This window comes from Lissotriton vulgaris, chromosome 5, assembly GCF_964263255.1.
Source record: "Lissotriton vulgaris chromosome 5, aLisVul1.2, whole genome shotgun sequence".
Lineage (NCBI taxonomy): Eukaryota > Metazoa > Chordata > Amphibia > Caudata > Salamandridae > Lissotriton > Lissotriton vulgaris.
In genome coordinates, this window is record NC_141693.1 from 1,826,514,943 (window position 1) to 1,826,538,112 (window position 23,170).

General features: G+C 49.1%; 1 protein-coding gene across 1 annotated transcript; it reads left to right on the top strand.

Annotated features, from left to right (window-relative positions):
- The first annotated feature begins 44 nt into the window (after nt 1-44).
- On the top strand, nt 45-10,059 carry HOXB2 (homeobox B2). Its single transcript, XM_086924262.1, has 2 exons — nt 45-3,471; nt 8,943-10,059. The coding sequence occupies exons 1-2, from the start codon at nt 3,051-3,053 to the stop codon at nt 9,596-9,598; spliced, it is 1,077 nt and encodes a 358-aa protein (XP_086780388.1). The 5' UTR covers nt 45-3,050; the 3' UTR covers nt 9,599-10,059.
- The last annotated feature ends 13,111 nt before the right edge of the window (nt 10,060-23,170 follow it).

Sequence of the window (23,170 nt, forward strand, 5' to 3'; positions counted from 1 at the left end):
CCACAGGTTAAAGTTACATTTATTTGAACTCACCCCACCCCCTCAATCGAGACAACTGGGAGAGAAGAGTGTTCGCTCAATCAATATCCCCTCCCCCGACACCCCGGCCTGCTGGCTGTTCCTTCTTATATTCTCCCACGCAGAATATTGTTCCCAGTGTGTCTGCAGCTACAAAAAGACGTCACGTGGCCCGCCAGCAGGGCAGCCATTGGGCCTGAAATGAAAACAAAGGGAAGCCATTATTCACAGAAGACCACGACTTGGAAGGCAGTGCTCTAAAAAGTGAAATTAAACCACTAAATAAACTGGGAGGTGAGATAACATGGGGAAATCATACATGACTAGGGCCAAAGATAGTCTGCACAGGGGGTGAACAAAGAGATGCAGCGAGGCGAGGCAGAGCGGAGAGCCATTGGCCCGCAGAGTCTAGCCCTGAGAGAACCCATTTTATGGGTGGCAGTTAAAGGGAAGTTTTATGGTATGGAAAGGTCACATGCTAAGTGAGATTGTGTTGCAGGGTGCAAGCTCGTTCCACTGCAGGCCCCCTCCATGCTCAGCTCCGATTGAAATAATGCCTTTCCTTCTTTAACTCGATGCTCGCTGGATTGAGGGCCCCGTCTGCACCCACCGGTGCCCACCACGGGTTGCTGTGCTCGGCAGTGTGCAGCCGTAAGCAACACTAAGAAGCAGCGGAGCTCCCTGGCATCCAGGCAGAAAACAATGTAACACTCGGGCATGCTAATATTTGAAAGTATACGAGCTGGATGCTTCGATTTGGATCACATTCCAAAGCTCAGGATTTCCAAGAATCTAAATATCGTTTTTTGTTGAGGTGGCCTGTTTGCAAAATACAAGGGCGCCATGTTGTTCGATTGTATTTTGTCGCTCTCATTCTGAGTGGGGAATTGTCTCTGAAGTACGTTGAAGAACGCGACAAGGGACGACGGAGGAAAAACATAAATAAGCAGGGGAAAATGTCTGTTGTGTCTGTGCCCCAAGCTGGTATCCGTGCGTCCATGTCGTTGCCCTGCAGCTTCTACGGTTTGCTGTGTCACAAAATGCGGCATTAATACACAGCATGCTATCTCCGCCTCGCCTGACACAAAGAATGTGCAGAAAGTCTTCCAGAAAATGCAGGAGGGGATGTTTACCTTGGAGAAATTCTGTAGGCCTTAACGTTTATGTTGTTTCTGTGAACACCAATGAAACATAAATTACATTTTCAATATATTAGAACGAATATCTCCTCTGTTGTTAAAATGTACCGATTCTTTGAGTTTTTCCCCTGTCTTTTGATCCACAGATATGTTTTTTGTTTCGGGCGAAAGAGGTGTGGTCCGCTTCTGCAAACAATGATTTCGTCGAGTTTCCCTTCCGAAGAAAGTCGACGTGTGTTTTTCGCAGATGCCCCCCCCCTTCCAGAAAGTTGTGATTGCTCCTTTCAGCCATAATCCAACCAGAAACTGAGGCTTGCTGAACTCTCGACAGTAAACCCCTTGCTGAGCGCTGGTGCACGAGGAAGGAAGGTTAGAGCAATGCATGGGCGCTGACGTCTCCTCGCTGCCTTTATTTTGTAAACTGCTGCTGTCTGTTTCTTGGGCGCAGGCCTGGCTGCGTCGGCTGGCCCCGGGCTTCTCTCTTTAAAGACTTCCCCTCCCACACACAAACTCCACTGACAATCGTTTCTTAGCTTCGAGCTGCTGCTCACACGTCCCTCTCACCCTGACTAGAGCAGAAAAAAAGGGGAAAGCTTCAAAAGGATCCGACAGTCGCACACACTCCTGGCAGACTTCTTCATGGATTTTTCTACTCTGGATTGTAAACAGCCAGTCACATACCAACAGCGAGTGGACTCGTCGTGTTTTTCGTTTTCGGCAGAATGTTTGGCGCTATCTGCTGCCCTTTCCTCGGGTCTCATAAAGGTTAAAATTCTTTAGTGTGCTGCGAGGGCGAGCTGTCAGAGAACCGAGTTGCCCGGAGATTGATCGCCCACCTCCTTTTGCTTTCTCGGGGTCAGTTTTTTTTTCAAAGCAGCCTTGGTTTGCCTCTCCAGTTCCTCTCTTTCATTTCTTAAAAACACTGCTTCCCCGAACCCAAGTTTCAGAATCGTATGCAAGAACTTCTCAATGGGCCCGAGACCCAGCACATGAAGTTGATTTTTTTTTCTATATTTGAGAAATGAGAAACTGGCTCAGGGCACACACAGAAGTAACAAAGGCAGCCGCATGGCAGCCCGTATACTCACAATCTGATGATGGCTGCAGCATCCCTGAAGCATGCAGCGTTCCCTGACCACGTCCCCTCTTGTGCTCCGGGAGCAGCTTTGGGAAGGTGTCCTCGGCTCGCCCTGCCCTGACATTGTTTGATCCTAAGTCCAAACCAGAACTGAACGCCTCCAGATTTTTTGTCTTGATTTTGTTAGTGCTAATGAGGCCTACCTCGGGTGTTCTCCTGGCTTGTTGGGCTGTCCCTTACTCAACTTATGGAAGTTCTTTACTAGCGCTCATTTCGTCCTCCCATCCATGTCAAAACTTTAAAGATTAATGGCCCCGCATCTTAATTGCCCTGCCTGCCAGATTGCGCTAATCAGCCACCCACCTCCCTTCTGCTCCCACAGTGCCTGCCCAGGTAAGGAAACGGTTAAAGGGAAGCATCCCTCTGCTAGTAGGGCTCGCGGCGAGCCCCGTCTGTGCCTCGCTGACACTTGGGGGTGGGGGAGTCAGTATAATATACGATATTTTACACCCCCATCATACCCACCCGGACTATTGAGGGGGATGGGATAGGAACGAGATGCTTTCTCTTGATTTTTGAATCAATTAAAGGAAATAATGCCTTCTGTTTTCCACCAGGCCGCGTTTGCCATTGGCCAGGGCTGGTCACGTGTCCAGGATTTGGCTGCAATTTCGCCTTAGCCTCCAGTTTAATAGAGCGAGGTCCCCATCCGCCCGTATTAGCAGCAATATAGCGTATATAGGGCCCTGCGGACAGAAGCAGGGGCCCGGCCGCTCGCCAGCGCAGCTCCCCGGCCCGGCCTGCCTGGGGGCGCCATGAATTTTGGATTCGAGAGGGAGATGGGTTTTATCAACAGCCAGCCTTCCCTCGCCGAGTGCCTGACGTCCTTCCCCGCTGTCCTGGAGACATTTCAAACTTCATCAATCAAGGACTCGACATTAATTCCTCCTCCTTTCGAGCAGAGCATCCCCAGCCTCAGCAGCGGCCACGGCAACCTCAGCAGCGGCGGCGGCGGCAGCCAGCCCAGGGCCCGCGGCCAGAAGCGGCTCTTGAATGGAGGGGCCCAGCAGCCCCCGCACCCGGCCCTGGCCCAGCCCGGGGGGCTGCCCCTGGCAGCAGAGTTCCCCTGGATGAAGGAGAAGAAGTCTGCCAAGAAGAGCGCCCCGACGCCGGCCTGTTCTGCCTCCCCCTCCCCGTCCTCCTCGGCGCCGGCCTCGGCTGCAGGATCTCCTGAAGGTCGGTATCCTGGGAGTGGGTGAGCTCGGGGAGAATCCGGGCCTTTGTCTGACTAGGGATCCCGAAATAACCGATTGATTCTTTTTCATTGTGGAGGGCCGAAGTCCTCTGTCCAAAGGGAAGGAAGTCCACCTGACCCCCCATACGAAGCCTGGGTCCGGGGTGCTCCCCTGGGGCGGCCTGCAGCTGGCTGGTATACTGTATACAGTACTGGGGGCAGCAGATTTTTCCACCGAGCCAGAAGGGCATCCCCTTGGCACGGCCTGGTTCCCTATTTAGGGGGTGCGAATCCGTTCCAAGCCATACACTAGTGGGCGGGGTATAAGCTGCACAAGGTGTGCAACGCTTTTGGGGGGTATAGGTCCACTACTGCCGGTTGTTTGCCGAGTGGTATTTACAGCTAATGTGGAAAACACAATTAAATCAAATTTTCTTAAATGGGGCGCACCTGCTACTCCGAAGACTGGTTGTGTTTCTAAAGATGACACATTGGTGGATGGCTTGCGAGGGTTGTGTTTTTCTGTATCCAGAAACACACCCAAAGCTGGAGTAAGGGCCTCTAAACGTGGGATAAGAAGGAGTTAGTGTTAGGACACCATGGGACAAGCCCGGGCCTCTACCAGCCAGCTTGGCAGCCAGGGTGCATGGGCACGGTATGTGAAACAGAACAGCAGAAAGGCATTTTCAACGGGTACATCTTGCTGAGCCTACACTAACGTGGTGCTGACTGTGCTGCAGTGCTGTCTACGGAGTGTTGAGCCGTGACCCGACCCAGCAGTGTACAGTTGTTGCCTTGTATGCATGGCTGCACCCTGCATTAGTGCACAATGTGGTGCGATGTGCGTGAGGAGGGTGGTTGTAATCCATGGGGGTGACTGCCCCTTGCCTTCCCAATGATTTTCGTGGCGTGGATAGTTTGGTGTTCTTTGCGGTTTATAGCGTTGAACACTGGGTGGATGGCTGCAGTGCTATGCACGTGGTGAGTATGTGCCTGGTGGTATACATGGGTAGTGAAGTGTTCTATATGAGGTGGGTATATGCAACTTACTGTTAGGTCAGGATCTGGTAACAGCCCTGTTGTCCAAGGTGTGCATAGCTTCATTTTTTTCCCTGTCCCTGCTCGGTGTGCAGTGTGGTGCAAGGGGTGATTGGCTCTCCCTCCACACGCTACAGTGTTCTCAATGGGATGTGTATCCGTTTTTTTGCTGTTCAGTGCATGTGACGGGTGGCTGCACAATGATGTCTGTGCTGCCAGTGCAGAGCTGTGTCTGTGCAAAAGGCGGTGGCTAATTGTTCCCAAACAGTGTGGTGGAACCCTTTAGCTGTCCTCCACATTCTGCAGTGTAATGTGGGTAGCTAAACCTTGCTGTCCATAAAGAGCTGTGCTGTTCATGGTGTGAGTTGCTGTACACGGGTGTCCCTCCGCATTCTGCACTACACTGGGTGGGTAGCTGACCATACACATTCTAGTGTCATCTATGGGGTGGTTATTTTCACCTTGCTGTCCCTGCAAAGAGTACATTGTTGTGTAAGGGGTAGGTGGCTGCACCTTGCTGCCCCTGCGTATTGTGCAGTGCTGTGCATGAGGTGAAAGGCGTCCCTGCTAACCGTGCAGTGCTATGCCTGGGGTGGGTGGCTGCAGCTTGCTGCCCCTGTGTATTGTGCAGTGCTGTGCATGAGGTGAATGGCGTCCCTGCTAACCGTACAGTGCTGTGCCTGCGGTGAGTGCCTGCAGCTTGCTTCCCCTGTGTATTGTGCAGTGCTGTGCATGAGGTGAATGGCGTCCCTGCTAACCGTACAGTGCTGTGTCTGCGGTGAGTGCCTGCAGCTTGCTTCCCCTGTGTATTGTGCAGTGCTGTGCATGAGGTGAATGGCGTCCCTGCAAACCGTGCAGTGCTATGCCTGGGGTGGGTGGCTGCAGCTTGCTGCCCCTGTGTATTGTGCAGTGCTGTGCATGAGGTGAATGGCGTTCATGCAAACTGTGTTGTGCTGTGCCTGGGGTGGGTGCCTGCCGCTTGCTGTCAAACACTCCTGTTCCCCCACATTCTGCAGTATTGTGAAGAGGAAGGGTGCAGTTTTGGCTTAGTTTGAATAGCCGCTCCTGCACAGGGTGCAGTATTTTGTGTGTGTGTGTGTGGGGGAGGGGGGGCGGCGAGGGACAGCACCTTGTGCAGTGTTGTGCATGTGCCTTGCTGTCTATGCACATTGTACAGTGTTATGTGTGGGTTGAATGGTTGAAGCCTCCTGTCTCTCCACATTCTGCAGTATTGTGGATGGAGTGGGTGGCTGCACCTTGCTGATCCAGCACATTGTACAGTGTTATGTGTGGGTTGAATGGTTAAAGCCTCCTGTCCCTCCACATTCTGCAATACTGTGCATGGAGTGGGTGGCTGCACCTTGCTGTCCATGCACATTGTACAGTGTTATGTGTGGGTTGAATGGTTGTTATGTGTGGGTTGAATGGTTGAAGCCTCCTGTCCCTCCACATTCTACAATACTTTGCATGGAGAGGGTGGCTGCACCTTGCTGACCCAGCACAGTGTACAGTGTTGAGTGTGGGTTGAATGGTTGAAGCTTCCTGTCCCTCCACATTCCACAGTATTGAGGATGGGGTGGATAATTGCACCTAGCTGACCCAGCACAATATAAAGCGTTACCCACAGTGTGAGTGGCTTTCTCTGCGCCGTGTGCAGTGTTGTGGGTGAGGTGAGCAACTGCACCTTGTTGCCCCAGCACAATATATAGTGTTGCCCGTAGATTGAGTGACTGCTCCTGTAGTGTATGCTGTGTTGCGCATAGGTACGTGGCTGCTCCTGCACAGTGTTGTGCAAGAGGTGATTGACTGCACCTTGTGACCCCAGCAGAGTATACAGTGTTGCCCATGAGTGGCTGTCTCTACAGTGTGCTGTGTTGTTCGTGTCTGCCCCGGCACAGAGTGCTGTGTTGTGCTCTGGCTGCCCTTACACAATGTGCTGTGCTGTGTTGTACGTTGCTGCCCTTGGACAGTATGCTGTGTTGTACATGAGATGTTATTTCCCCAGCACAGTATACAGTGTTGCCCATAGGATGAGTGGCTGTCCCTGCAGAGGGTGCTGTGTTGCCCAAAGGGTGAGTGGCTGTCCCTGCACAGGGTGCTGTGTTGTGCATGGGGTGCCTGGCTGCCCCTGCACAGTGTGCTGTGTCACCCATAGGGTGATTGGCTGTATCTGCACGGGGTGCTGTGTTGTCTCTGGGGTGCCTGCCTGGCTGCCCCTGCACATGGTGCTGTGTTGTGCATGGGTTGCCTGGCTGGCCTTGCACAGGGTGCTGTGTTGTGCATGGGTTGCCTGCCTGTCCCAGCACAGGGTGCTGTGTGGTGCATGGCTGCCCTGCACAGTGTGGTGTGTTGAGCATAGGGTGCCTGGCTGCCCTGCACAGGGTGCTGTGTTGTGCATGGGTGCCTGACTGTCCCTGCACAGGTTGCTGTGTTGTGCATGGAGTGCCTGGCTGCCCTGCACAGGGTGCTGTGATGTGCATGGTGTGCCTGGCTGCCCTGCAGTGCATGGAGTGCCGGGCTGCCCTGCACAGGGTGCTGTGCTGTGCATGGAGTGCCTGTCTGCCCTGCACAGTGTGCTGTGCTGCGCATGGAGTGCCTGGCTGCCCCTGCACAATACACAGGATTGCCCATATGGTGAGTGGCTGTCCCTGCACAGGGTGCTGTGTTGAGCATGGGGTGCCTGGCTGCCCTGCACAGGGTGCTGTGTTGTGCATTGGGAGCCTGGATGTCCTTGCACAGACTGCTGTGATGTGCATGGGGTGCCTGGATGTCCCTGCACAGGTTGCTGTGTTGGCTGCCCTGCACATGGTGCTGTGCTGAGCATGGAGTGCCTAGCTGCCCCTGCAAAATACACAGGGTTGCCCATAGGGTGAGTGGCTATCCATGCACATGGTGCTGTGTTGTGCATGAGGTACCTGGCTGTCGATGCATAGGGTGCTGTGTTGAGCATGGGGTGCCTGGCTGCCCTGCACAGGGTGCTGTGTTGAGCATGGGGTGCCTGGCTGCCCTGCACAGGGTGCTGTGTTGAGCATGGGCTGCCTGGCTGCCCTGCACAGGGTGCTGTGTTGTGCATGGGGTGCCTGGATGTCCCTGCACAGGGTGCTGTGTTGAGCATGGGGTGCCTGGCTGCCCTGCACAGGGGGCTGTGTTGTGCATGGGGTGCCTGGATGTCCCTGCACAGGGTGCTGTGTTGTGCATGGGGAGCCTGGATGTCCTTGCACAGGGTGCTGTGATGTGCATGGGGTGCCTGGATGTCCCTGCACATGGTGCTGTGTTGAGCATGGGGTGCCTGGCTGCCCTGCACAGGCTGCTGTGGTGTGCATGGGGAGCCTGGATGTCCTTGCACAGGGTGCTGTGTTGTGCATGGGGTGCCTGGCTGCCCTGCACTGTGTGCTGTGTAGTTCATGGGGTGCCCGACTGCCCTGCACATGGTGCTGTGCTGTGCATGGAGTGCCTAGCTGCCCCTGTAAAATACACAGGGCTGCCCATAGGGTGAGTGGCTATCCATGCACAGGGTGCTGTGTTGTGCATGGGGTGCCTGGCTGTCGATGCATAGGGTGCTGTGTTGAGCATGGGGTGCCTGGCTGCCCTGCACATGGTGCTGTGTTGAGCATGGGGTGCCTGACTGCCCTGCACAGGGTGCTGTGTTGTGCATGGGGTGCCTGGCTGCCCTGCACAGGGTGCTGTGTTGTGCATGGGGTGCCTGGCTGTCGATGCATAGGGTGCTGTGTTGAGCATGGGGTGCCTGGCTGCCCTGCACAGGGTACTGTGTTGAGCATGGGGTGCCTGGCTGTCGATGCATAGGGTGCTGTGTTGAGCATGGGGTGCCTGGCTGCCCGGCACAGGGTGCTGTGTTGAGCATGGGGTGCCTGGCTGTCGATGCATAGGGTGCTTTGTTGAGCATGGGGTGCCTGGCTGCCCTGCACAGGGTGCTGTGTTGAGCATGGGGTGCCTGGCTGTCGATGCATTGGGTGCTGTGTTGAGCATGGGGTGCCTGGCTGCCCTGCACAGGGTGCTGTGTTGAGCATGGGGTGCCTGGCTGTCGATGCATAGGGTGCTTTGTTGAGCATGGGGTGCCTGGCTGCCCTGCACAGGGTGCTGTGTTGAGCATGGGGTGCCTGGCTGTCGATGCATTGGGTGCTGTGTTGAGCATGGGGTGCCTGGCTGCCCTGCACAGGGTGCTGTGTTGAGCATGGGGTGCCTGGCTGCCCTGCACAGGGTGCTGTGTTGTGCGTGGGGTGCCTGGCTGTCGATGCATAGGGTGCTGTGTTGAACATGGGGTGCCTGGCTGCCCTGCAGTGGGCAGTGCTGTGCACAGGACGAGTGGCTTCACCTCGCACAGTGTGTTGTGCTGCCTGCTTGAGGGGCCTGGCTCCCACCCTCCGGCCTGTGTTTGCCGAGCCTCTTTCATGGCTGCTCGCCTTGTGTTTTGCAGATACCGAGGGGCTCCAGGACGGCGGCAGCGGCTCCCGCAGACTGCGCACAGCCTACACCAACACTCAGCTGCTGGAGCTGGAGAAGGAATTCCACTTCAATAAGTACCTGTGCAGGCCCCGGCGGGTGGAGATCGCCGCCCTGCTGGACCTCACCGAGAGGCAGGTGAAGGTCTGGTTCCAGAACCGGCGGATGAAGCACAAGCGGCAGACCCAGCACAAGGACCACCTGGACGGGGAGCTGCCCTTCCAGGGCTCGGAGGACTGCGAGGACGACGGAGAGGGCAGCAGCTCCCCGTACAGCCAGGCCATCGAGAGGACAGGCTCCATCTTGGAAAAGGAGGCCTTCTCCCATCCGGCTGAGCCCCCCCTGGAGCCAGGGAGCCCGGAGCCCGGAACGCCCACCACCCACTCCGCTCCCACAATAGACCTGGGCAGCAGCGCCGGCCTGGACAATGCCTTTCCCGAGTCTCAGGACACCTCTTTGTTACCAGACTTGGGCTTCTTCTCGCCCGATCCCTGCCTGCAGCTCTCCGAAGGGCTCTCCCCGAGCCTGCAGGGCTCCCTGGACAGCCCCGTCCACTTCTCCGAGGAAGACTTCGAGTTTTTCACCAGCACACTCTGTACTATAGACCTGCAGCATCTCCATTTCCAATAGGGAGCCGTCTCCAGCCGGCCTTGGCCACGGTGCCAACCCCCTTCTGTAATATATCTCGCCTCGGAGCTCTCCACAGTGTGGATTAAACGCACCATAGATCTATCGCAGGACTAAACCAGGCTCGTAGAGACACCTCTGCTCCCGTAGACCGCCACAGTACGAGAGCAGGAACAGTGTCAGTATTGTCTCAATTCAGGTACTCTCCCATCGTTTGTTTCTTCTTCCTCTTTATTTATTTATTTATTAACGTCCAGGCATTCAAGGGCGTCTCACGAAATCTGAAAGTACACATTTGTAAATGCTCCGAGTAAATTCTCAGGAAACGAAATCAATGATTTTAGACTGCTTAAACGGTGGCGACTAATCCACTTTTTAAGTTTTAGAGGTAGACTTATTTATGGAGATTCTTTAATAGTAAATGGCAAACTATTTATTGCACATTATTTTCATAGAATAAATGTCTTTATAACAAAAAAGCTTGTGTGGTTATTCGTGTTTTCAAAATGGGAGTTGCATCGTTTTCCCTGGCTGGTGTTTTTTTTAATGGTTGATACATTTTTAAAAACATTAATTTCGATTTTAATTATTCTCTTCATACTGCTCAAGCGATTCCAAACAAAATAATAGACTGTTTTATTTTACATTTTAATAATAGAATTAGTCACAATATGACACCTTATCTGTCACTTTAAAAAGAGCGTGCTTACACCTTAGACAGATTTTGTTTAATTTCAAACTGGATTAAAGTGTGTTAATGTTAGGTTGACCCATAGAAATGGATGCACTGCAGTTTTAATATATTTGGCTTAAGAGAGTCGCTTTGCTGGGTAAATGGGCAACTCACTGTTTTTTGGCTGGCGTTTTGTTTTTTTTTCAGTTGAGGTGAGAGAGCATTTGCTTGGATTTGGATGAAACTCGTTGAAGAGGATTCGGTATTTTTTTTTAAACTTCAGAGTTCCACTCTGCCAACAGAACACAGAGAAAGACAACTCCGGCCATATTTTTAAAATACTCTTTTAATCCCGTCAGTGGTCTGCGCAGCTGTTGTTAGATCTTGAGAATATTTTTCCAAATTCCAAAAGACTTTAAGTCATATGCTCTTTGATGTTCGACAGCGCTTTTTGCCTCCGTCTCCTCTCTTCTGAAAAATCATTGTTTCATACTCCTCGAAAGGTAACAATATCTTGAGGAAAAGACGATAACGCGTTTGAAACCTTTTCCAAAAATAATATGAAAACGGTAACAGTGAAAGGCTGAGGCGTCCGAGACGGGCAGCCGCTCGGCTGAGGCGTCTCTTCTGCGCGAAGCGAAGAAACGAAACGGGAGGTTTAGGGGGCCCACCCAGGTCCTGCCTCTTCGGGTCCCCATGCATCGACTGCTTTTGGGAGGCGAGCTGTGGCTCTCCGAGCATCGCCCACGTGTCCTCGTAGCGCAGCTCTCGCCCAACGTGTAATTTTAAACCGAAAACTCGTATATCAAAGGAGGTTATGAATGAAAATGGGTCAGGCGAGGAATCTGCGGCGGTGACACAACGAAATAAATCATATTACGTCTCTGCTAAGTCCCAGCCGGTTCCCAGGCCCTGGCAGATATTTGGGAGGTGTTCAAGCCGGGATCCTGTGCGTGCTGAGAGGCAGTGCCGGGGACACCCTGGGGGCGGAGGAGCAGAGGGAGAGAGCGAGGCGCCCTGACAAAGCACTTCAAAATGGCGCAGGAGAGGCACGGCTGCAGCAGCCATGACGGGCTCCTTTCTGCTTTACGCGCTCCCCTGAAGACGAAGAGGAGGAAGGGGCTGCGCCTCCACCACGTAGACCTCACGGCACGCAATAAAATAACTATTAGTATCCTTTTGGACCCGCAAAAATTCATGCAGCACACGTTTTCCACGTAAGCGCAGAATTTAACATTTCTGCACGATTTATTTTCGAACTGCTTTTTTAGTACGCTCAACGATGCGGCACATTTTGGCAAACTACTGATCTGTGCTCCGCCTTGAGGCCCGCGGACGGCTCGCCTCTTCTTGGTACGTGAGCCGGGCCACGGTAACTGGTTTGCTAAAACAAGTCGTTGCCGCTTCTGTCGAAAGGCGGATGCACTGTTTATACAGACACTGCGTTTTTCCGTGGCCCGCGCAGATGCGCAGCCAGAATACAAGCTCTTTACGTGGAATAAATGTGAAAAAGCATCCGAGGCGATACCTTGAGTGTAATGAGTCGCGTTTATGTAAATGCGCCACGTTTGGAAGGTCGCATCCCGAGGTGTAATCGCTCGGTGATGGCGCTGGCTGCTTTGCCTGTGTTTATTTATGCCGCTGCCGGGGTGATATATTGCCAGTTGCAGGGGCATAAACATAGCTGGCTCGCATTAGCGCTCCGCGGATGATTGGTCGTTATATTTAAAGGTAATTGATGGCCTTGAAGAGCTGGAGCCGGTCCAGGCCCCGGTGCCGGTTCCAAGCAGAGGCTTATCCGGGCAAGCTCCGCATCTCTGCCTCATCTCACCCCAGTGCAAGATCCTGTGGACGGAATATATCGATAATGCACGGGGGTACAAGAGCTTCCCTTTGCAAGCACGCCCTGCCCCCCCCCCCCCCTGCACTAACCTTTTTATTTACCATGTGTACTACTTATCATACTTGCCGCCTTCACAGAGAACAGGGCGCCTCCTGTGAGCAGAGCACACACTCGTCCTGGCTGCTGGTCTTATTTAACACATACAATTATATTTTATTTCATGTTTAATTGTTCAGCAATGCTGGCGCTGATTTATAATTGGCTATCGAGTTCTGCCTGTGCTTCCACCTATGTACAGTGCTGGTGTTTTATTGATCGCTGCTTTCATTATTTCATAGTGTTAGCACATAAAGCAGTAAAGTAGTTGGAGGGCTCTCCAGACAAGACAGATTAGGCCATCTTGTGTCACCTCCTCAGAGCACTGAGGGCTGGACTGCACATCACTGAAGCCAGGCAGCTGAAATTGTGGGACTCTTACCAATACATAATTTTAGCCACATTCCAGGGTGCTAGATCTTTTTATGACCTCTTTCTCATTCGTGAACATTATGATGCTGTGTGAATTAAACCACTTCTCAGACCCATGAAGTCATCTTTCTGCAGCCACGCCAGCAGAACCCATTCCTGGACAGGAAATTGAATCACTTCTGCAAGATCACATAGACTGTTGGGAAACAACGAGGGGTCAAATTATCATCTACCTAAAAAGTCTCGGTCATTGACCAACACTGCACCATTCCCAAGTGGTATGTGTCGTTTGAATAAGGAAGACTGCTGTCTCAATGCGATTTGTTTGGCCTCAAATATTGCAATATTTTGTGAAATAATAATTATCTTACAAATAATGTTTACTTTTCTGGTCATTTTAGAGCACTGAATTTCCAAAAAAGGATCTGGGTAAGTAGTTTGTGGGTAGTTAAAATTCAACTGGGTGTAAACAGCTGCTCATAAAGTTGTGAGAGTTTCTGAATTTAATAAACATGTCTAAATATATATTTCCCCATAAATGTGAACCTCTTGCCCCAAACTCCGCCCTCTGGCGGATACTGAAAGGTCAAATTTACTATTTTAACTCGAGTCCTAGAATATTTGAGGAAAGAGCAACTCCCACCCCCAAATATTGCAGAAGGCTTATTTACTATTCTAACGCCAATCCTGGAATATTTTGGGGAAGTTATAAATTCCGCAAGAACTTTTAGGAAGGGTTCAAAAGTAGGAATTTTGAATTGGAAAAAGTGTTAACAGCTCAGGGCAAATACTAGGAATACCACATTAAAGACCTATTTTTCAGCACTACTTGTGGGAGCAATGCCAGTGAATTTCTTGTGGCCTCACCCTACTCCATGGGCAATCTTAGCACATAACACAGACAATACACCCAAAAAATGCAGGCTAGAATTGGTTCAATATATACCCCACATACATCATGGCCAATGGTGCCACTTGTGGGGTGCTATAGTCTTTCAGTATTCCATTGCAGGTCTTGAGTGGCTTCACAGATAAAGTGTGTGGGGGAATGCACAAAGTACGTCGATTTAAGGCACCAAAGCCCCCAGGTTTTCTATTTCCTTTGCCCAGTTTTCACTTTTTTCCCTACAAAATTCTTCAAAGTAGCTGAACATATACTTTTATTTCTACAACATAAATCTACGTATGTATCATAAAGCTGTAGCCCACATGGTATGCACCCATTGTGTTAGAAGTGCCTTGTGGCACTGGCTTCTCTAAGAATGTGATGTGAATCTCTCCTACTCAAGTAGGTTTATAAAGAATTGTACTTCTTCACTTTGTATTTCCTAAGCTATGGGCGACTACTATAACTAATTTAGTTTACTATTTATGTACTGAAATGCGCCTCTTAAATAATTCTATTAAGTGCTAGACATGAGCTTCTCAGTAAACACCCAGAAAAAATCTAACTGTGTCACCTTCAGGGGTCTTTTCTTCTCATTTCTCGCTCCCAAGCAGGTTCCACAGTCTCATAGTCCCATAAGTGGGCCAGCACTCAACAGAGCCCGGCCCACTGTAATGATGTTGCAGCCTAATATTGTCTATCTTACCGGTTTCATTCGCCTGTTGTGGGGACTAGGGATATCCTCCATTTACCTTCTGACCACTTTGGTCTATTTACTAAAATCTGTGTTGAGCTGCTCTTATATTGTCTGGTCTTGGCCTGACATCGAAAAGAGCAAACACATTTTATGGCCTAATTTTTGTGACATTTACCTTAGGTGTTTGGGCTGCTGGGGCACCAGACATCAAGAAATTCCAGTCCCATTTGTGGAGACATAAGACAACTTTGCACGTTTGTAGCTCTAACGATGGGACAGAACGACCATTGACCAATTGTAAACTTTCAGAGGAAGCTATAAGGAATGATCAAATAACTGAGATTGTCTAATGGCAAAATAGCACATTAACTAATTAATAGCCTGCCTGCTTTGCATCATACCGGAAATTGCACTATTTTTATATTCTGAAGTCCCAAAGAGAGGCCTGGCTATGATATTCCCAGGCCATATTCAATAAGATCAACGTTGGTTCATTCTAGCTCAATCTAACATGACAAACGTGTACCGGGATTGGCTTAAACCTAGCAAAATGTACTCAATTACTCATAAGTGGAAGTGCTCCCAATTCTGTCTATAATGAGAGTTTGAAAAGTAAATATCTCGACGGTTGCTCCCCCCCACTACTCTTAGGATTAAAGTATAAAAAGATCATGCTAAAGACACAATACTGTAACTGGTGTTACTAGGAGGAAGTCATGCAACATTTACAGCCCTTTACATTCATGCATTCGAAAGACTCGTCCTGTGGAGTGCTGTATCATTTTCATATCCCCACTGAAACCTGAGCGAGCAAGGGCACACCTCTGTGTTTCATTGTCAGGCCACCACTTTAGGGACATGCCCCTGCCTGCATCACAAGTTTCCAATGTGAGATTATCACTGGACTAATAAAATGTAATTCAGGCCACACATTAAGTGGTGTTGATGTTTCGACCCGACTTGGGCATAGAGGGTAAATTTATACCTCCACGGTTTTTGGAACGCACATGTGCACATGCAGTCAAGGATCTCGGCGATTCAGTCGCTTTTGTACCCACGGGGATTGTGCCTACATATCCCTGTATGCTCAAATATTAAATTCATTTTGTAAGAGTCTACTAAGTGACATGAACTGTTGTAAACCACTGCAGTGACTTTTCATTCTTGAAAGCTGTTGACTGGCCAATTCTGACCCCTTTGGGCGCAACATACTGTTGCCTTATACATATCTTAATATCCTGAAGAAGACCCGCATGCAGAAGTCAAAATTTACCCTCTACGCCTAAGTCGGGTCGAAACCTCAACACCACTTAATGTGGGGCCTGGGTTACATTTTATTAGTCTCCCTTTGGTTTGTGCATCTCAAGTGTACGAGCACAATCCTTCAATAGGGACATTGGAGAAAAAGAAAAATTGTTGCCTGAATAGGCCAACGCACACTGGTTTATTATTTTAAGGTTACATTAGCCAGTGTCCATGTTTAAGGCGATAACATTGTTGTCTTCATATTTTCGACAATATTTTCTTTTTCTTATTCACCCTGCACATGAGCACTCTTGTTTGCACCCTTTCAGAGCAACCGTTGATTGATATTTTGTTTATATTTCAGAGGGCCCCTGGTGAAGGGGGGCCTGCTACGGGGCCCCAAAGTCACATTCCGACAGCCGATCCGTGTCAGAAAAAAATATTTGGAATGGCTGTCCCAATCTGACATCCTAATCGCTCGGCTTAAAATACTGTCCGTAAATCGCTACAACTCGGTTATTCCCAAGGCCTTTAGACCTTTCGTAACTGAGTTGGACAGTCCAAACGCTTTTCAGCCATCGTAATCAGTCGTTCGGTAAGGTATCCGAGTCGGTCGGAAAGGCGGTTCCGAATCCTTCAAGCAAGTTTCGAACAGGATATCTGGCACATTTGTGATGGCGTATCCCATCCGCCAAACTCATAATCAGACCCATAGTTACCACTTCTTAGTTCACTGGGTGTAAGGCCCAGTGCATTAACTGGAAATACTGCATACAATCAGTTGTACATGTTACATTCCTGCTTACACTGGTTAAAGGATTTAGTTTCTCCTCCTTGAAACAGGTCCCTTAGCAGCATGCACCCTCCCTCTGGCCAGTGCTCGAAATCACTTTTCACTTTTCCCTAAGAGAATTGTAGGCTACCCATGAGTGGTGTAAATAAGAAAGGACAGGTGGTCAGTTTTCTATTTCTCGTACACAAATCCCAAACCTCTCATGTAGGCTTCACAATTTCTAAGAAGTAACACACTGGGGGGGGGGGGGAGGGGTATAACCCACGGAGCGTGGCCAACCACAGCTGCCACCATATGGATTCAGAGCTGCTCCGTCTCATACATGGACCATTCAAACATTATTCTGAGTAACAATATCTGGTAATATTTTGTAATATCTGGTAATCCCAGCCTTCCGAACCTTCTATGCGCTTTCAGTGTTTTGCTCGAGACCTATGTTCTTTTACCGTCCCAGATGAAAGTATATATGGCATTCTGTAGAGTCTTTAGATTTCCCTCAGGAAATTTTACTGGAATTGGTAAAAGCAATAGCAGCAGCACATTGTTTGATTACAGCCACTACCGAGCCATGATTAAAAAAAATTACGCCCTCTGCTAAGGTCAGTAATACACAAAGGAACTCCTCAGCACATGTCTGCAGTGTATCTAAACATTTATCTGCATATTGCATGCATAAACATACATTTATGCAAGCAATGTGCAGATAAAAGTTTAGATACACTACAGACATGTGCTGAGGATTTCCTTTGTGTATTCAGTGGCCTTGGCGACTTCAGTGGAGGTTGGTGTTCCTCCACACCTTAAAGCACCGTTCAGAATTTAGGATCTATTGAAACTAATATAAGTGCGATTTTCTTGAGTGGTGCCGCTTCACCTAACTCATTACCACTGTCCGTTCAAAGGTCAGTAATAATTGCATTGATTATTATGGTGTCATTTGCTGTGTATAAAAGTCAAAGTATCGGCGTGATGTATATTCCTGTATATTAATATTTGTGTCCAGCAGAGATAGGTCACGGTTGAGAGTCGCTCCTGAACTTCTGAGGATACTCCTACATTAATTATCTCCTATTTCTCAAGGTTAACTTTCAAATCCAAAACTCCTCCATAGACCTCCCGAGTTTCCATAAACCTGGGGATCGAATGTTCCGGCACTTATCAATGAAAGTAGTATATCATCGGCAAATACATTTATCTCATCTTGCTCACCCCAAAGGGCATCCCCCTGACTTCTGGATATTGTCTTAATAGTGTCCGGCAGTGGTTTTACCTCCAGGGTAAATAAAAGAGGTGAGAGAGGGCAACCCTGACATGTCCCTGTCGTCAGTGGTATCACCTCTGATCTAGCCCTGTTAACAAGTACATTTGCTATTGGCTGTTTGTACCTAGTTGCTATCCAGGTTAATATATGGGAGCCTGGTCAATAAGTTCAAAAATGGGGAGATCCGGCCAGTTACTTCAACACTCAGAAGAGAAACCCTCAGTTTACCCTGTCACATGCTTTTTTTTTTTTTTTATCAACTAATGACTGCTGCCTGAACCTCTTCGTCAATAAAGAGCAGATCACAATAGCTTGTTGAGAGAACCTTTGATTCCAATAAAAACAGTGCTTTTCTGATTCCTGTGTGGCCTGGGGATCAATCTGGCCTTCAGCCTGGCCTTTATGGAGCCTGTAAGACTATGCTGCTCTGTCACTGTCTCAATTCTGCCTCATATGAGTCTCTATAGGAATTTCAGGCAGGCATTGTTTTGTCCTTTCCACTATACAGCTGCCTTGAATACCTGCCCTAAAGTCATCCCAAATCGAAGTATCGCACAAATCATTCATGAGAAAATATTGTGTATTCATATTTCTCAGTGCTTGTGCACACAGCCAACATTTAAGTAGGGGTTTGTCAAACTTCCATGTATTATTCCTCGTGGAGGTTTGCTGTTGGTCACTCTACCATATCAGCATCGCATGATCTAATATTGTGATCATGCTATTTCTGGCCTCCATAAACTCCTGGGTATACCACATTAAATCAATCCTGGAGTGGGATCTATAGACATGCAAGAAGCAAGTAAATTCCTTCTTGTCTGGATGTATTGCTCTCCAGAGATCCCTCAACCCCATGTTTACTACTTCTTGTTTCAGACCCTGGGAGATTGTTTCATGGAAATACTTATCCTGTGGATGTCTATGTAGCAATGCGTATGGTACAATATTAAAATCTCCCACCCAAAGAATGTTATTGGGGCTTCAATTTCTGATTTTGATTAGTAAAGTAAGTAGAAACTGCTCCTGTTCCTGATTTGTAACTACCAAAGGCCTCCCACTGGTGCGTGCCCTTCAAGTATATATAACGTTCCTTTATGGTACAATGGATCACTTTGATGTGTTCATATTGAAAGTCTTTATGGAAGACAATCATAACCCCATCCCCCTTCCTTATATTTAGTTACTGCATAATACTGTGTGGGGTACAGCCAATGTTTCATTAGATGATTATCAGGATTGAACGTGTGTTGGACTCTGAGCAACTCTGCCAAGTACCCCTTCAATCAATTAGTCAATCAGTGTGTTTGTACAGCGCACTACTTACCTGTGAGGGTCTCAAGGTGCTGGAGGGGGCGGGGGGGAAGGGGGTGCTGCTACTGTTTGAACAGCCAGGTCTTGAGGAGTCTCCTGAACACCAGCAGGTCCTGGGTCTGTCGTAGGCGGATGGGGAGGGTGTTCTAGGTCTTAGCGGCGAGGTCGCTCGGCTGATGCGGGGGACGAGGGCGAGATCAGCGGAGCGAAGCTGGCGGTTCGGGGTGTAGAACTTGACTGTCAGTGGCAGCACAGTTCAAGTAGTCCAAGGCTTCTTAGGGGAGGAGGTAAGTGTAGGGTGAACACAGGGAAACAACTCAAAATACATCCAGTAATCCCCAATAAATGACTGTCTGGTCAAATATTTGCTTTTATAGGAAATACAGAACTTATATACTGACACAAAGTGTAATACAACACTCCACACATAATGCACAGTCTTATCAAGGCAGGCCCACTAGCATTCCAGATGTCAGATTCTCTATTCCAGACCCTCTGTCTAAGGTTTGTTGTTATTCCCCAGTGCTAAACAGAGAGCTGGATCCTGAGGTTGACGTGGAAAGCTTCCATAGCGCTCCTCCAGTCAGACAGTAAGTCTTTCTGAATCAGGTGGCAGGTCTTGGGTGCTCCTGGATTTGGATAGTTGAATTGTTGCTATTCTCACTGCCTTCTACTTCCTCACGGCTGTACGCTGCCTTAGGGTGAGAGCCCTTTCACCTCACCATGGCCCCTCCTGGCATACAGGGGGTCGCAAACAGCAGAACACAGGAAAAGCAGCCTCTCAGATTGCAGCACTGCACAGGATGACAGCCCTCCTCTCATCACAGCGATGCACCAAGGCGAGAGACCTAAATTTTACTGTGACCCCCTCCTGGTGTTCAAGTGTTTCATGCAGGACCAATAAGAGGATGGCCCTTTACAGGTCATGGTGCTGGACAGGCCAACAGTCCTTTCGTCATAGTGCTGCACCAAGGGTGATGGCCCTTATTCTTCACCCCAACCCCCCTTTGCACATGGGGGTCACAACAGCGCACACAGGCTGATCGGGTAATGGTCCTGATGAACCTGAATTGCATACTCTGTTACTGGGGTCCACTAAGTAGGATCCCACTGGACCTTTCTCTCTCCAGTCAAACTTACCACCAGGTCCTCTGGTCTTGGATCAGGTAGAAGCTGGTGCTCCAGAAGAGAGTTCTTCATTCTCCTGGGTGAAGTCCCTTACCCAGCACGGGAGACTGGCAGACTATTAGGGCCATATTTATGAAAGAATTTAGCATTTTTTAACAGACTAAATCACAATGTTGGGCTGTTTTGAAATGCTACATAGCATCTCCTTAAGTACAAAGGCTTATATGCGGTCGCAAAATGTGATTTCTACCCAGTAATAATCATATTTTGCAATTCCCTAAATAGGAAGTCGCAAATAGGGATTTCCTATTTGTTTTTTCCTAAGCACATGTACAAAGCATTTCCTAAATGCGAAATTGGCATATAGGAAATGCAGTTACCATCAGATCCAATCCAATGGTAACCATGTGCAGTTTAGAAAAAGCACCCCAAAAAGCTTTATTTGAAGTTCCATAAAGCACACTTGGCCCGAGGGCAGCGCTTGACACAAGCACCACTTACCTATACATTATATTTAAGGGAAGCCTAAGGCCAATAGGTTTTAATGCTGTTGCTTCTCCTAATATGTGATTTCCTATTACTTAAACACAAATTTGGAAATGCAAAACCATTTGTACCTTTGGGACTTCAGCCCATAGGAATGAATGGGTTTGCATTTCCTACAGTGATTCCGACTCTGTAGGGATTGCTATTAGGAAATCGGTATTTTAGTACAAGGCGCGCCTAAGGCATGCCCGTCTACGCCCGTCCGTGACCGCACGAGACCAGAGGCAATTCCCCCTGCCATTTTATCTAGCCAAACCATTGCCTATAGCTCTTACTCCCTGCGGCAATTATACCAACCTTCTGACCCATCCTGCCTACACACATGGGATCCGTCAATAAAACATTCCGCATGCAGCAATTGCGGCTATTGTTTCTCCCCCCGCCCCCCTATGAAACCAAAAACATTCTCTATGCTTTTGCTCAACTGCCGTTCACTTCCCAAACATTCCACAGAAATTCAACTAATGCTAGAGGAAATCAACCCAGACATTTTCTTTGCCACAGAGACGTGGCTACAGGAACACTCGGAACCTGATCTGGTACAAGCTCTCCCACCTGAATATCAAATATGTCGCCTTGATCGTACAAAGGGAATCGGAGGTGGCCTAGCAGTAATTCATAAAGCAATTTACGAAGTTAATAGCACCCCGGTGCACCTCCCAGACAGTGAATGTCTCTCCTTCTCTATAAAATTCAGTCCTATTCATACCTTTTCTGGTATACTCATATACCGCCCGCCAGGACCCCACGGTCCTTTTCTTGCAAATCTTGCACCGACTGTTGCAAATTTGGTTCTCAGCTCTGCTAACTACACAATCCTGGGTGATATCAACACCCATTTGGATAATCCGACCGACCCTTCTGCCAGAGAACTTATATCGAGCCTACAAGCCCTGGATTTACACCAACTTGTCCTTGGGCCTACCCATCAAAAAGGGCATCTTTTAGACCCCATTTTTAGTAACTGCTCCAACCTTCTCATTGAAAGTCCCCCCCCTCTACCATGGTCTGACCATTTTCTAATCCCCTTCACCTGGACCCCTCCCCATCTCCCCTCCCCAAAGCCCCCGACAACTCTGCTGTCACGCAATTGGCAAAAAATTCCCCTATCAGAATGGCAAATTACTTTACAAAGTTCAAAACCCTCTAACGCACTGAATCCTATCCAGGGGAACGTTAACTACAACAGGTGGATTACCAACTCTTTAAACCTGGTACTCCCTATGAAAAGTCTTCGTCCCAAGCGGGGCAACCCTACAGCCCCATGGTACACAGACGACCTACGGAAGGCCAAACGCGCCTGCAAGCAAATGGAAAGAAAATGGCGCCTCGACTACTGCCCAGCAGATAAAGTCAGTTACAGAGCAGTTATTAAAAATTATAAAGCAGACATCCGACGAGCTCAGGCCACTTTTTATGAACAAAAAATTGACAATGCTGCGTCCAAACCGAAGGAGATTTACCGTATAGCTAAATCCCTCTTGCGACTCCCTGAGACCTCTAAAGTCCACAATAACACCCAGACCCATTGCGAGGAAATTGCGCAATTCTTCCATCACAAAATTGAAGTGATCAACTCCTCCTTCCCTCACACAGCCACCACGCCTAGAGACCCCACTAACATTGATCCTTCAGTAGCCCCATCCAGCGTTCTCAACAACTTCCCAGCTTTAGACAAAGCAAATCTGGAAAAATACATGAGAATGGTCAAATCTGGATCCCCGACCAACCCAGCTCCTCCTAGGGCGCTCACCCAAATAACTAGCTAGATATCACCTACCATTCAAGACCTGCTCAACTCCTCCCTTGACACAGGCATTGTCCCACCCTTATGGAAGAAAGCCATGGTCAAAGCGCTTTTAAAGAAACCTACTCTTGACCATTCTAACCCCTCCAACTACCGACCTATATCCCTTCTACCCTGGCTCAGTAAAATTCTGGAAAAACATGTCAATTCAATCCTGACAGACTTTCTAGAATCCAATAACAAACTGGACCCCACCCAGACTGGTTTCAGACCCCGTCATGGAACTGAGACTGCTCTGATTGCAGTGACGGAGGAGGCAAGAAGGATCTGGACTGTGGTGGTTCGACAGCCATAATCCTACTTGACCTGAGTGCCGCCTTCGACACTGTAAATCACAGCATCCTACTTCATCGCCTCAGTATGATTAGAGTGTCAGGCATAGCACTTACCTGGTTGGAATCATTCCTCTCAGATAGATCCTTTCAGGTATTCGAAAAGGAATTTACCTCCTCTAGTAAACCTCTTAATTGTGGAGTGCTTCAGGGCTCCTCCCTGAGTCCTACCCTTTTTAATGTTTACCTTAGCCCCCTAGCTGATGTCGTCCGCCCTTTCGGGGTAAAAATTGTCACCTACGCGGACGACACTCAGCTGGTGGTAGCTCTGGACCCTTCTCTCAATCCTAACCACAGCTTACACAATTGCCTGAAAGCTGTGGCGTCCTGGATGTCGGCCTCCCATCTAAAACTGAACGGAGACAAAACAAGAGGTGATGCTCCTTGGAAACATCGTCCCGAAATCCATTGACACCATCTGGCCCCTCTGTCTAGGCAGCCCCACACAACCTAAGGATCATATTAAGAGCCTTGGGATCTGGCTCGACCACAATCTCACCTTCAACTACCAAGCCACCAAACTAGCCGCCATCTGCTATGGACTGATGAGATTGCTCTGTAAGATTCTCCCCCTGCTCCCGTTTC

Coding starts and splice junctions, on each gene's coding strand:
- HOXB2 (XM_086924262.1), top strand. CDS start 3,051: ATGAATTTTGGATTCGAGAGGGAGATGGGTTTTATCAACAGCCAGCCT. Junction 3,472..8,942: donor GGCTGCAGGATCTCCTGAAG/GTCGGTATCCTG, acceptor TGTGTTTTGCAG/ATACCGAGGGGCTCCAGGAC.